This window comes from Pipistrellus kuhlii, unplaced genomic scaffold (assembly GCF_014108245.1).
Source record: "Pipistrellus kuhlii isolate mPipKuh1 unplaced genomic scaffold, mPipKuh1.p scaffold_m20_p_87, whole genome shotgun sequence".
Taxonomy (NCBI): domain Eukaryota; kingdom Metazoa; phylum Chordata; class Mammalia; order Chiroptera; family Vespertilionidae; genus Pipistrellus; species Pipistrellus kuhlii.
The window spans coordinates 848,540-862,760 of record NW_023425592.1 but is presented as its reverse complement, the minus strand read 5'-3'; the positions used below and the strand labels follow the sequence as shown (position 1 = coordinate 862,760).

General features: G+C 54.0%; 1 protein-coding gene across 5 annotated transcripts in view; it reads right to left on the bottom strand.

Annotated features, from left to right (window-relative positions):
- Positions 1 to 14,221, bottom strand: part of LOC118712274 (protein-L-isoaspartate O-methyltransferase domain-containing protein 2) — an 83,576-nt gene that overhangs the window by 17,814 nt on the left and 51,541 nt on the right. For 3 of the 5 annotated variants that reach the window (XM_045577300.1, XM_045577299.1, XM_045577298.1), the window contains exon 12: positions 13,682 to 13,825. In XM_045577300.1, coding sequence (XP_045433256.1) covers positions 13,682 to 13,825 — 144 coding nt within the window. Of the gene's footprint in view, positions 1 to 1,368; positions 1,522 to 11,899; positions 13,458 to 13,681; positions 13,826 to 14,221 lie in introns of those variants that run through there. The other 2 variants (XM_036425837.2, XM_036425839.2) reach the window with 2 other exon arrangements.

The window sequence follows — 14,221 nt, the reverse complement described above, 5'->3', positions numbered from 1 at the left end:
GTACTAAGTACTATCACTGTCTCCAACTTTGCCTCACTTTGAAAATTTATTCCATACCCAAAGGCTACTTTTTTGGTTTGTTTGATTAATCCTCAACCCAAGGAAATTTTCCCCATTGCTTTTTAGAGTTGGGGGGAGTGGGGGGGAGAAACATCAATGTCGCATGAACCTGGACCAGGGCCAGGAACCAGGCATAGAGCCCGAGACACCCTAAGTGCTCCAGCTGACACTCTAACCACTGAGCCACTGGCCAGGGCGCAAAAGCTAGTTTTTTAGTAAATACAGCTACAACCTTTTCACAGGCACCACCTGCCAGTCACGACCTCATTTTGGCTTCACACCTTATAAGAGGCTTGGCATTCAAACCCAAGACTGGTCAAAAGCCTATGTTCTTTGCCCCAAAACAAATGCCACTTTTAACAATTCTCAAGGGGGCAACATCCTTTAAGGCAGAGCAAGTGGGTGGTCTTTGTACAAAATGACAGACTAAGTAACTCTGGGGTAACCCTACCCCCTGCCACTGGTGAGATGCGGGGTCTGCATATTTATTAACTTTGCAGTAATCTAACTCTCCCTTATTTCTGACCCCAGATGTGATCAGTCCCCAAGCCTCCAAACCTGGATCTACCATCCATTCATACCCAACCTGTCAAAGGAACGCTGGGTGGTACTTCGCAGCCTCTGGCCTAACCGGCCACAGCCCGGCGGGCAAGCCCCCTCTGGGGCTGCTCCCCCGAAAACCCGTGGGGCGCAGGCATGAAGCCGTGAGTGTGGGGTCACGGTCCGTCCTAGGTGGTTGTCACTATACGGGGGGCATGTTCCATCGTGAATATCACTTAAGAGAAATGTGGACAGAGTCTGTCAGGTGGAAATGAGCTGGAAGGGACCCAAATGGAAGCAACAGAGACGCCTCTTCCCAGCACCCAGGCTGTCGAGCGCACTCCCGGGCCGAGGCGAGCGGACCGGGCCCGGCACGGAGCGCAGACCGAGTCCGAGGCACCGGGCGCTCTCGGGCGTCACCGAGTGGCTCCGGGCTCGGCCGGTGCCCGGCGGCTCGTGGGGACCGGGCTGCGCTAGTGCCCGAAGGGCAGGCTGCGCGGACGACCGCGGCCACCGGCCACTCCCTCGGCGAGAAGGTCCACCGGCGACCAGGGCCGCCCACCGCCGGCCCTGCGCCCTCGGGCGAAGACCCTCGGCTCTAACCCGCGGAGACGCCGGACCTGCCCGACCGCCAGCTGCGAACGCTGCCCCGTAACTTGGGGCCGGACGCGGGGCGTGGGGGCGGGGAGACCCGGCGCGGCGGCGGGCCAGGGAGGGAGGAGGTGGGCCTCAGGGCAGGGCCCGGGGCAGCGACGGCAGAGGCTCTACCTCCAGGGCCGGCCGGCCCGCGACCTGCGGCTCCTCGGGCGCCGCTCGCCCGTCCGTCCGCGGCCACCGACCTCCGCCGCCGCCGTAAACACCGCCGGCCCAGGGCGCCTGCGCGGCCAACGGCCCCACCGCGCGTGCGTCCCGCCGGCGCCGGAAAGGGCGGGCGGCGTCCTTGCCCCGCCCCCTCCGGCGCGCCACGAGGTCGTGGCGGCGGGGTGACGCGAGGCCGGCCTCGCACCGTGCGGGACGGGAGTTCCAAGGGCAGCGGCCCGGGGCGGGGAAGAGTGTCCCCTTCGCGCCCCCCGCGAGCCGGGGCCCCGGGGAGCACGACAGGCCGGCGCAGGGGATGGACAGCCGGGGCGGCGGCGGCGGCCTGGGCCCGGGGCCCCGGGGAGCACGACAGGCCGGCGCAGGGGATGGACAGCCGGGGCGGCGGCGGCGGCGGCGGCGGCCTGGGCCCGGGGGCCCCGAGGACCCAGCCCAGAGCGGGCCGGCGGCCTACAGCCAGGCCGGGCGCCACCCGCCGCGCCCCGCCGCGGTCCCCGGCAGCCGCCTCGCCTGCGTGGGGCAGAACCTGCCCCTCCCGGCCGCGCAGAGAAGCCCCGCAGTTGGAACAGGCCGCCCAGCTCCAGCAAAGCCCGCTGCTTTGTCCATCAGGGACCGTTGAGGACGTCCCAATGACACCTGGTCCAAATGCGCGTTAATGTCACAACGCTTCGGGTCCTGGGTATTGACAGCAAACAAAAAGGATTGGGAGGTGAGGGCTGCAAGTGTGCCGTGGGGGAAGGTGGGGGAGAGGACAGAGCGCTGTGCAGGGCGGGAAGAGGCCTGCGGGTAAGCGGGGCTTTTCCATCCACGGGGCTGACAGCGCCTCCTTGCGGGATTCCTGTCTCAGGTGATGTGGGGGAGGGTGGAGGTGGGGCCTATTGGGTCCTACCAGGCAAAGAGGAGGGGTCTGAATAATTATGAGAGGGAGTAATAGGCAGGTGTGAACTGAAAAGCTGCCCTGGGGGAGGCAGCAGCCTCTGGGACAGCGTTGGGGGTGGGCGTGAGCTGCCAGTGTGCGGGAGGGTGTGCCCCCCACACGGAAGGGTGTGGTCACTTTGTTCCTCTCAAGGTAGTGGGACTCCTGGTGAAGCTGACAACCCACGGCGGTGGCCGGCAGATGAGCCCTGCACAGGCTGTCTGATAAGCGCACTAAGGCTTCCTTTGCTTCAGGTAACCCCATTTTTTAGTTGTTTTTGTGAAAATATATAGAAAACGTAAATTTACCATTTTAACCATTACTAAGTGTCCGGTTCAGTGGCATTAGGAACATTCACATTGTTGTGTAACCATCATCACCATCATCTCTGGAACTTCTTTTATCATCTGCAACTATTGTAAAACTCTGCCCAAGATGCCTGAGACAACCAGGAGGTGGACGCCGTGTGTGAGCGGCAGTATTTGGGGTGTTGTGACTCCCGAGAGGTCAGAAGCCAGTGGGCCAAGCCTTACAATCACCTCTCCCTCCTGTCGTCAGTCTCCAGGCCACAGTGCAGAAGGAAGGCCAAGCAGGTCCTGCAGTTGAGGAAAAAACAGAATGAAGGGAGACAAGGCAGCTAGCATCCCAAAGCACGGCCTGTTCCAACTGCGGAGCTTCTCTGCGGGCGGGGAAAGGGGGGAGGTTCTGCCCAACGCAGGCGAGGCGGTTGGACAGGACCGTGGCGGCTTGGGAGGGTGGCGCCGGCCTGGCTGTAGCTCCCATAGTCGCACCAGGCAGGGAGCAGTACCTCCCAGCAGCACACTGAGAGCCTTGTGTCCAGTACATAGATCTTGCTTCATCCTTAAGGAGTAACTAGCTTCTGACCCCAGCTAACAGATCAAAGAAAGCTTTGGAGAGATCAAACTGTTCCTAATAACTGTGTCCTAGAATAAAGCTTAACAATATTTAATATAAGAATACAGAGTTTTCAGCACTCAAGGTAAAATTCAGTGTCTGCCATCCGATCTAAAATTGTCAGGCATACAAAGAAGGAGGAAAATACAGCTCACAATGAGAAAGACAAGTCATTGAAAGTGACCCAGAGCCCTCACTGGTGTGGCTCAGTGAGTAGAGCATTGGCCTGCAGATTAAATGGTCCCAACTTCAATTCTGGTCAAGGGCACATGCCTGGGCTGTGGGCTTGATCCCAGTAAGTATAGGAGGCAGCCAATCAATAATTCTCATCATTGACTTTTTTTGTCTCCCTCTCTTTTCCTCTCTGAAATCAATAAAAATATTTTTTTAAAAGAAAGTGACCCAGAGCTGACATAGATCTTAACATCAGTAGACACAGACATTAAACCTGTACAGCATGTTACCATACTGAATGCTTTAGGCAACCATAACACAATGGTAAATATTTATGTGCCTAAACATAGAAGAGAGGCAGTAAAAACATGGCCTAAAAGGTAAAAGTGGTGCACCTGCATGGGGCGTGGCAGGATGGAGTTTGCAGGCTAGACATTGCTCTGGATGAGCCAGAGGTGGATGGGGTGATGTGAGGCGTCACACCTCAGGGCACTTTATAAATGCCGTGCACTTAGGCTACTTATTTTTTTTAATTCTTAAGTTGTGCCCTAGCTGATTTGGCTCAATGGAGAGAATGTCAGCCTGCGTACCGAAAGGTCTCAGGTTCAATTCCTATCTAGAGCATGTACCTTGGTTGCCCAGTAGGGGGTGTGCAGGAGGCAGCTGACCAATGTTTCTCATCGATGTTTCTAACTCTGTTCCTCTCCCTCTCTGTAAAAAAATCAATAAATTATATTTTAAAAAATTCTTAAGTCAAAGTAATCTTACCTTTAACTTTTTTACTTCAGAACCTTAACTCTTTTATAATAACACTTAGCTTAAAACATTGTGTAGCTGTACAAAAAGATACTTTAATTACTACTTTAAAATTTTTAATTTATCTCTTCGTTTTAAACTTTTTTGGTAAAAACTAAGATACAAACACACACATTAGCCGAGACCTGCACAGGGTCAGGATCAACACCATCACCGCCACCCACACCACTTCCTATCCCTCTGGGGTCTTCGGGGCAGTAACACGCCTTCTGCTGGAGCACTTCCTGAGCGTCCCTCTTCAGAAGTCTGTTCATGGTGGTCAGCTTAGTTTCTTTTTTTCCAGCAGAGACTTGCTTATATGATAAGCACAGGAGTACGCCTCCTTAGGAACGAAACCTTTCCGTGTTGTAGCTCGTGTGTTAAGGAGCTGGCTGAGGTCTAAAAGCTGCTGTGAAACCTTCACTGAGTTTCTTGGTGGTTCTTTTTCTTCCCATGTGGCATCCTTTTCTCTCGCTTCTGCTGCTTTGCCCTGCTGTCTCAGGCCCAGCGGCTCCTCAGTAGTGCACCGTCTGCCACCAGCTTGGAGGTGCTGGCGTCTGCACCAGGGCTGTTGGTTTTTGCGACCTCCTCATCCTTGGCAAATCATTTGAAGTCAGGCTACAACGTCACTAAGTGATAGAGATTTTCAGTTCAATTTTAGTCTCGTGAGACCACATTGTACATGTGGCCATCATTGTCCAAAACATAACTATATGGTATGTGATCATAAGCCAGCAATGAACAATTCGAATTTGACATTAAAAAAAAAACACATTTTACATTATAGCATTTACATTAGCACCAAAAAGGAAATATTTCGGCATAAGTCTAATGAAGTACTAGATCTATATAAGAAAAACTACAAAATCCTGATGAAAGAAATCAAAGATCTAATTAAATGCCCAAATATTCCATGTCCACAAATAGGAACAGTCAACATAATTAAAATGTCAATTCTTCCCAATTTGATCTATAGACTCAATGCAGTCCATTAAAATTCCAGCGAGTTATTTTATGGATATCAGCAAAATGATTCTAAAGTAACATGAAGAAGAAAAAACAGTGGCCAACACAACATTGAAGAAGAACAAAGTTGGAAGACTGATACAACCCATAAAATTATGGTGATCAAGACAGTGTTGTATTGGTGACAACAACAGACAAAAGACCGATAGGGAGAAACCAAGATTGTGACATAGGTAAGTACCTAAACTGCTGCCTCGCACAACAGTTTCAAAACTACAACTAAAAGACAGAACAGGCATCATCCAGAACCACAGGAAAGCTGGCTGAGTGGAAATTCTACAAGTAGAAGGAAAGAGAAAAGCTCACGGAGAATCAGAGGAGCTGCAAAAGGCTGAGTTTATGGAGACACACATGCGGAGAGCAAGGGCAGCTGAGTGCCTGGCTGGCTTTGTCTGGTAGGAGGGAGGAGGAGGCTCCCGACTGCACTGAACCCCAGTTCCGGGAGAAACCCTGTGGACCTAGGCTCATAGCGGGGAGTATGACTGCTGAGGTTGCCGCTGGCTTTCCCTAGTGGGAAGGAGTTAGAAGCTCCCAACTGCACTGAACCCTAGTTCCAACTGCACTGAACCCCAGTTCTGGTTTAGCCTTGGGGACCCATGCTCTTACAGGGGGAACCTGGACTATCAGGCAGAAACGCAGGGGAGCCACAGAAGGCAGAGGTCTGGAGGCACGCGTGCAAGTGCATGCTGAGAGGACTAACTGCTGAATGTGCCGCTGGCTTTCTCTAGCTGGAGGAAACCAAAAACTCCTAGCTGCGCTGAACTCCAGTTCTGGGCAAGAATCTGGGAATTCAGATTCATTGGGGGAGAAACTGGGCTGTCTGGCCGCAGACAAAACTCAAGGGCAGCTTTCTCTCAGAGGTGCTTGCAGCAATTACTGAGGGACACTGAGACCCAGGGGCCTTATATGGCAGGGCTGATGGAAAGACAAGACTGTCTGCTTAGCCTTGAGTCTCCGCCCCATCCAAGCTGAGCACAGAGGCTTTTGCAATTTTGCAAGTCTGTTCCCATAAGGCTGTCTCCAGCACAGAAGTTCTCCCGGTGTAGACACAGCTGATCCTCACAGCCAATTGGCCTGGCAGTCAATTCCTCCCAGTGATACCAACAACAATCAAGACTTAACTACAATAAGGCTGTACACATAGTCCACACAGGGGAGTGCCTCGAGGATATGAAAAAGGACCAACTAAAAATTAAATATACACTGACTGAAATAAAAAATATTATACAGAGATCCAACAGAAGACTAGAGGATCCCAATAATTAAGTCAAAGATTTGAAATACAAAGAAGCAAAAAACACTTCTCCAGAAAAGAAAAAAGAAAAAAGAATCCAAAAATATGAAGATAGCGTAAGGAGCCTCTGGGACAACTTTAAGTGTACCAACATCTGAATTATGGGGGTGCCAGAAGAAGAGCAAGATACTGAAAACCTATTTGAAGAAATAATAACAGAAAACTTCCCTCACCTGGTGAAAGAAATAGAATTACAAATCCAGGAAGTACACACAACCCCAAACAAAAGGAATCCAAAGAGGTCCACACCAAGACACATCATAATTAAAATTCCAAGAACAAAAGACAAAGAGAGAATCTTACAAGCAGCAAGAGAAAAACAGTTAGTTACCTACAAGGGAGCAACCATACAATTATCAGCTGATTTCTCAACAGAAACTATGCAGGCCAGAAGGCCAGAAGGCAAGAAATATTCAAAGTGATGAATAGCAAGAACCTACAACCAAGAGTACTCTATCATTCAGAATTGAAGATCAGATAAAGAGCTTCATTGACAAGAAGAAGCTAAAGGAGTTCATCAACACCAAACCAATATTATATGAAATGCTGAAAGGTATTCTTTAAGAAGAGGAAGAAGAAGAAAGTAAAGATAAAAATTATGTACAATAAATACATATCTATCAACAAATGAACCCAAAAATCAAGTGAATTAAAAATCTGAGGAACAGAATAAACTGGTGCATATAATATTATAGAATCAGGGGCATAGAAAAGGGGTAGACTGATAATTCTCAGGGGGAAAGGGGCATGGAAGTGCAGGAAGAGACTGGACAAAAATTGTATACCTATGGATGAGGACGATAGGAGGGGGGAGGTAAGGACAGAGAGAGGGGGAACGGGTGGAGGGGAGCTATGGGGAGGAAAAGGAGAAACAAGGGTAACAATCTGAACAATAAAGATTTTTTAAATAAAAAAAAAGACCAATAGGACAGAACAGAGCCCAGAAATAGACCCAACAAAACAGTTAACTGCTCAGTGACAAAGAAGCAAAGGCAACACAATGGAGAAAGAACAGTCGGCGCTTACACAAGTGGACATCCACACATGCAAAAACCTCCCAGTAGTCACATGAAAGTTCTAGAAAACAACATAGAAGAGAATGTAACTGACCTTGGGCATGGCAATGATATTTTACATACAACACCAAACATGATCCATGAAAAAAGAAAGAAAAAGGATGGGCTTTAGTTAGTAATGCATCAGTCAGGACAGGAATGATAACAGCGGGCCACACTGATGCACATCGCTGATAACAGGGCTGCGCGATCACTGCAGCTTTTCTGCCACCTCCAACCTCAGACGATTCCGTCTGAGCTCACCTAAGGGCATCTTTCTCATTGCTTTTTCAGGAAGTGGAAGGGAGGCTGGGAGGGGGACAGAGAGAGAAGCATTGACGAGAGAGATACCAACTGACTGTGCCCTGGCAGAAATGGAGACCCTTCCATGTGCACCAGCACTCTGCCGTTGATGAACCCAGCCAGGCCAGACTGACTTCTCTGAAATGATCAAATAAAAGCTAGAAGAAGCAGCAGACGCACACAACGTGACATGGCAAAGGGAGTTTCCAGGCAGGAAGCAAATGATACCAGATGGAAATGGAGGCCTACACAAAAGTCTGACGAGCATTGGCAAGGATGGCCACGTGGGGAATGAACATATAAGCTATATGTCTGCACAGTAAATGTTTTCCTTCGTGCGCCTGTCCTGGCTGAGGACACCACTTGTTTTATTTGCCACAGAGCTGCCGTCTTACTGTGGGCAGACTGCCTTGGCAGTGACCGTCGCGCGATGTTTGTGAGCTCGGAGCCTCCTGTTCTGAGGAGTAGCCGCTGTTCCCAAGCCTCAGACAGTGAGGGGGAAGCTGAGCCGGGGCTGCCGATGGAGGCTCCTTTGGCTGGTGGAGTGGAGTTAGACACAGGGCGGGAGGGGGTCTTCCCCTGCTCCCCTGTCAGCCGGGAAGCACTGCTGAGGAAGGCCACCCTCACTGCCTTTGCAGAGGACGTGGGAGGTGGTGGCGCCGCCCCGCCCCCTTTCTGACATCTCATGCTCTTGGTGTCCTGGGCCTCTGAGTGAGAAACACCATTAGGCGGGAAGCGGGAGGGGGCGGGGGCCTCCCGGTGTGGCCTGGGCTCTGAGCCTCTTCTCCTGCCTCTGACTGTGCTGCGGGAAGGGAGCTGGAGGGTGTGTGCCTCAGCAGCTTGAGGCCACAGTCATAACAAGACTCCAGCTTCACCACAAGGGGTCGCCACAGCACAGCTTTTGTGATGGGAACAGCCACACGAGTCTCTGAACAGGGAAAGGTATTTCTTCCTCTTTTCAAGGCATTTGCAGCCAGAGCGGAGTCTTCGCGCAGCTCAGTCCTGTCCCAGCCTCTCTGCTCTTGCTGTGCAGGCAACAGGGGCGTGATGTTGACCTGAAAATACTGGTGAACTCTAATCTTTTTATTTGTGCATGTAAATGACTCGTAAGATAAAAATAACTTATCTTAAGACAAACCACCTTAATAAAAATTCCCATGCATGGGCCCAGGGAAAGGGGAAGGGCCCATTGGCTAGGCCGTGGGCCCAGGTGGTTGGTCAAACATCAGTCTAGATCACATGTGTCAAACACAAGGCCCGAGGGCCAAATCCGTCCCACCAGGCCTTGCAATGTGGCCCGCACCGCGCTGTCATCACTGCACTCCGCTGCGTTTCCATCACAATGACAGTTTATGACTGTTCAGTAAACCATTCGGCCCGCGATTTAGGCTGGATTTTAGATTTTGGCCCCTTCTCTGATTGAGTTCGACACCCCTAGTCTAGATGTTGCTGTGAAGGTTGTTGTTGTTTTTTAATGTTTTTGTGTGTGTTTTAAAGTGACTGACATGTAAATCGGTAAACTTTGAGTACTACAAATTCTTCTCCACCGTCCACACAGCTGAGGCCCTGAAGCAGACCGAGACCCCAGGGAAGACTGCATTCAGCCCAGCCAGCCTTCCGGTGCGAAGCTCCGGCGTTAGCACTTCCTGGGTCTCCAGCCTCTGGCCTGGGGCCTGCAGAGTTCAGCCTGAGCCCCAACAATCACATGAGCGATTTGTTAGACTAAATCTATGATATACCTAATCTATCTCCCATTGGTTCTGTCTTCCTGGAGAAACCTGACTGATGCAGGGTCCTTACAAAGAAAACGCACCAGACCCCGGTCCAAAGGTCCGTCCACAGGACACCACACTTACTAGGATGTAGTCCCAAGGTTAGGGTCCCCTCTCCTCTGCCAGCTCCCCACCACTCACCACTCTCTCTGTGGCTGAGAGGAGGAGTGGGGGGTTGGGGTAACCGCCTCAGTGAGGGGCCAGTTTGGGAAGAGTGGGCTCCGGTAGACCGAAGCTGTTGGTGGCAGGTGTCACTGAAGGTGGTGGGAGCAGATGCGGGTGCTCGGAAGGTGCCAGGTGAGACTGTGGGTGCTTACGGGTGGCCTGCGTGGCAGCTATGTGCAGACATCCAGTGGCTGCCACCCGCCAGGGCAGCTTGGAACCAGGAGTGGCAGCTGGTACAGATGGGAAGGGGGGTGGGTTCGAGGGTGTCCTCAGGGTGAGTGAGCTGGGGTCTAGGCTCCCCCTCCTTCAGCACATGTAGTGGGGGCCCCTCACTGAGAGGCTGGACATGACCTGCAGAAGGTGGGGGGAGGGGGGGCATAGAGCCGTCACCTGTGCTTGTGCATCGGAAGCCAGAGCCCCCAGGACGAGCCTCGCCCAGCACTCCTGACGGCCGCTGCACATGCCTCAGGCCTGTGGCTGCCCCTGCGGGCACACTGCCCCCCGCCCGCCTGCAGAGCGTACGTCCCTGCGCGGCTGTGGCCCCGCCAAAGCTCTGTGCCGGACCGAGGAGTGGCAGCCAGAGACCCTCTGGGAAGGGTCTGTCTGGGCAGCTCCATGGTGCTGAGCTCTGACCCTCCATCTCGGCCGGGTCAGGGTCTGTGCAGCCTCCCACTTAAAGGGTTTAGGGGCTTGAACAATATTCAAAGGTCACAGTCCTGGCTCGTCTCCCACTCGCAGGGTGGCAGCAGCTTGTGGGGAGGGTACTGGGCTGCATGCTTCACCCTGCCCATGCCCCCTGCTCCCAGGAGCCATTCAAATGCCCAACCAAACTGGGTGCCTTTGGCAAACACCCACATTCCCAGCTTACCAACACATCCACGGGCTCCCCTGTTCAGATCTGCTGGGGCCCCACTCATTGGGGCCACGTGCCAGGCCTCTTCACATGCGCACCCACACAGCCATACAGCTGCCTCGTGAGTCCTGGCCCTCCCCCCACTCTGGCCTGACTATGGGGGCCCCTGCTCAGCTCCATCGGCGGGGGACCAGAGGAGCTCCAGGGGGTGTGCCTCTGCCTCAAGGAGTCCTGAGGGCCTCTGAGCAGGGCCACCCACCTGGGAGGGTCGGAGCATCCTAGCAGGCCATGGCATCTACCTGGACCAACTGTTCCAAGAGGGGGCAACCCTGTTCCTCCACTCCCTGCCCCCTCCACTCCCCAGCGAACTCTCGGCCTGCAGAGCAGACACTTCAGAATCAGCCTTGCTGACATCCAAGCACCTGAGTGCTGATGAGCGGGGCTCAGTGGGCACAGTCCAGGCCTCAGGCACCCCTGTACCAGTGGAGCTTCAGCAACGGGACCCCAGGACACAGGCTTGTGGTGTGCCCTCTGTCCTACAGGGGCACTGGCACCTCTCACCCCACGTGCCCGGCCTGGGCTTGAAAATGAAACCCGGGGTTTCTACAGTCGCTCCTTTGTTCACATGGTCACCCTGCAGGGCCACATTCCCAGGGAGGTCAAAGTGTGCCCCTAGCCTAGCCTGACCCTGGGGAGCTAGAGCCCCGCGCAGGAGCAGGAGACAGTGAGGTGCTGCTGCAAGGCCAGGGCTGAAGCCAACAAGAGGGACTCTGTTGCTCTGTGGCCTCCTGTAACTGGGAATTGCAAGGGTATGGCCTTCAGGTCTGGCTGGATCCAGGAGCTCTGAAAAGGTCCTTACAGAGCTCTCTCCCCCCTTCTCAGCCCGCCTCCCCGAGGCCCAGGCTCTCTCCTCCTGCAGGCTCTCTCCTTGGGGCCGGGAAGAGAGACGGCTGACGCAGCCACCCTACCACTTACACGCGCGGCGGGAGGCTCCCTGGGCCACGAGAACACAGTCTGCACAGGCCCGGCGTGCGGGCCGGCGGGAAGGCAGGCCCTCTAGAACCACAGCTCGGGAAGTTGCAGGTTCCCTGGGTGGCAGCAGGAAGAGGCCTGAGATGAAAGCCCGCCCCGCTCCCACTCCCCCGCAAGGTGAGCCAGGGCTGCCACGGAGGTGACGGCATAGCACGGGGGCAGCGTGCACACAACACACTCCCGTCACAGTCAGAGTGGGCTTTTATTAGGAAATCCCCGCCAGCACACCGGGAAGGGCTGTGCTGCGGGCTCCACGCGTTTCCTGAGGAAGGAGGGTCACAGTATGAGCTCAGGGAGCGAGGCCAGTGGGCGGGTGACTGCTCGGCGCCATGGCCAGCACCCCGGAGACAGGACTCGCCATCACGATCTGCACACGGACATCGCACGACACACAGCTGCGCTACACACACCAACACAAACACAGAGCGGCCGGCCTGCAGCAGAGGGACCGAGAGGGAGGGAGAGCCACGTCTTCCCGCGGGACCAGCTCCTCCGCTACAAACACCTTTAACTCCATCATTAAAAGAATAAATAACAAATATATTAAAAATAATTTGATTGCATCAAAATTATAACTAGAAGTTAGAGCAAGATTTCCTGTATGTGTGGCCTACCTCATAGTCAAATCGTTAATTTTGCTTTGATTTCATTCATTTCTCTCTCATGGTATCCTGGCATGTGGGGGGCTACTTCAAACAGTATAAAATTAATAAATAAAAATGTCAAATAAATAGCGAACATTAACATAAAAGAGGCTGTGAATATAAATACTTACATCTTGACAAATTTAAATAATTTACAGAATAATTAAACTAACTACTTTTTTTATTTCTTCCAGAAAGAGCAATTTCTCTACTTGTAAATACTAACTTGGAATTGCAGTTACAACTGATTTGGGCTCTATTTACATGTAGGAACATTGTGTTTTTAACACATTAAATTAAAATTTACCTTTTTCCAAATCTTTCGATCTAACAAGGAGTGAGACCTTGGTGTGTCCAATTAGAATTTGTCCCCTGACCTCACAGACACTGCCCCTCAGTCGAGCTGAGCGGACCCTGCGGTGACAGGCTAGGCCGGGGTCAGGCACCGAGTCCAGGCCCAGCCCTGAGCCAGGCCTGTGCCGAGCTGACGGGGGGCTGCAGGCTGCTCCTGACTTACCCTCCGGAGCGGTGCTTTGTTCCGTCTCAACACAAAACTGAATGAACTGAAAACAGAAACACACTCCCACACGCCTCGCAGAGCAGGCGCCGGCTGGGCCCAGGCTCACGGGCCACCCAGCACCACAGACACGGGGCACCGTGGTCACAAACTCCAAAACTTCCCTGAGAACCACTGGAGACCTCGAGCTGAACTTGAGATTATTTTCAGAAAACAAAAATAAACCCCTTTGTAATACTTCACACTCTGCCCTTGCTCAGGGAGGCTGTGGCCTCGGCCTGACCAGCATCGGAGGGAGCCCAACCTCAGGCACCCCTCTGATCCACCGCGAGGCGGCTGCCCCCCAGAAGTCACTGTGACTCGGGGACCTCTGGGAGGGCAATGCGGGGAGGTAAACAGGGAGCCCGGCTGGGGTCCTGGCACCCCATCCAGGTGGGGCCTAGACCTGGATGCCCCGCACGGCCTGCTTGATGCTCTCCAGGAGGGCCCTGTGCTCGGGGTTCTGGTAGCTCTCCCGGCTGGAGCACATGTTGGTGAGGGTGCTCACGTAGGCGTCGAAATTCTGTTCACATATTGGCTCCTGGAGGACAGAACCAGGCTAGCAAGTGCTGCCCGTGGCGCCCCTGCCCGTGGCAGCCCGGGGGTTCAGAGGCTGTGGAGCCACAGGGCCGAGGCCACACCACCCAGCACCCACTGCCCCTCCGCTCCGTCACCCGGAGGCTGGCTGTGGATCTCCAGCAACTCGGGGACCAGGAGCATGTGGCAGCAGCCCGCCCGGCGCCCTCAGCACTGCCTGCTGCTCACCATGTGCGGAAGGCGGATGTTGGCGAGACTTTGGATGAGGGCCTGGCTCAGGCCCGACAGCTCCAGGAACAGGGCTTCGTTCTGCTCCTCGATGAGCTTGTTCTCCTGCTCGATGGTCCGAAGGCTCTTCTCCATGGAGGAGATCTGCACAGACAGAGACGGGAGCCGCGCCCTCACGTCCTCCTGGCCCATCTCCTGCCTCGAGGGAGGGCCCTGCCCCAGGGAGGGGCTGGCAGCGCCCTGGTCCCTGGGTCAGGGCACACAGAGACTAGCAGGGCAATGTGGGCCATGGCTTGTGGGGGGCTACTCCTCAGGGTAAAGGAAGGAGCCCAGGCGAGCTCAGTCCTGGGCAGCTTCATGGTCCTCGCCGGTGATGGGCAATCTGCACCCAGCGGTGTCTGCTGCCTTTGGTTTCCACCCGCAAAGACCAGCCATGTGTCTAACACTGCTGGGGGGGGGGGGGGGCGCGAGATACCCACTGTCCCGGCAGCCCATCGCCAAGGGGAGCGGCTGATGGCTTCTCCGGGCACCCTGAAAGGG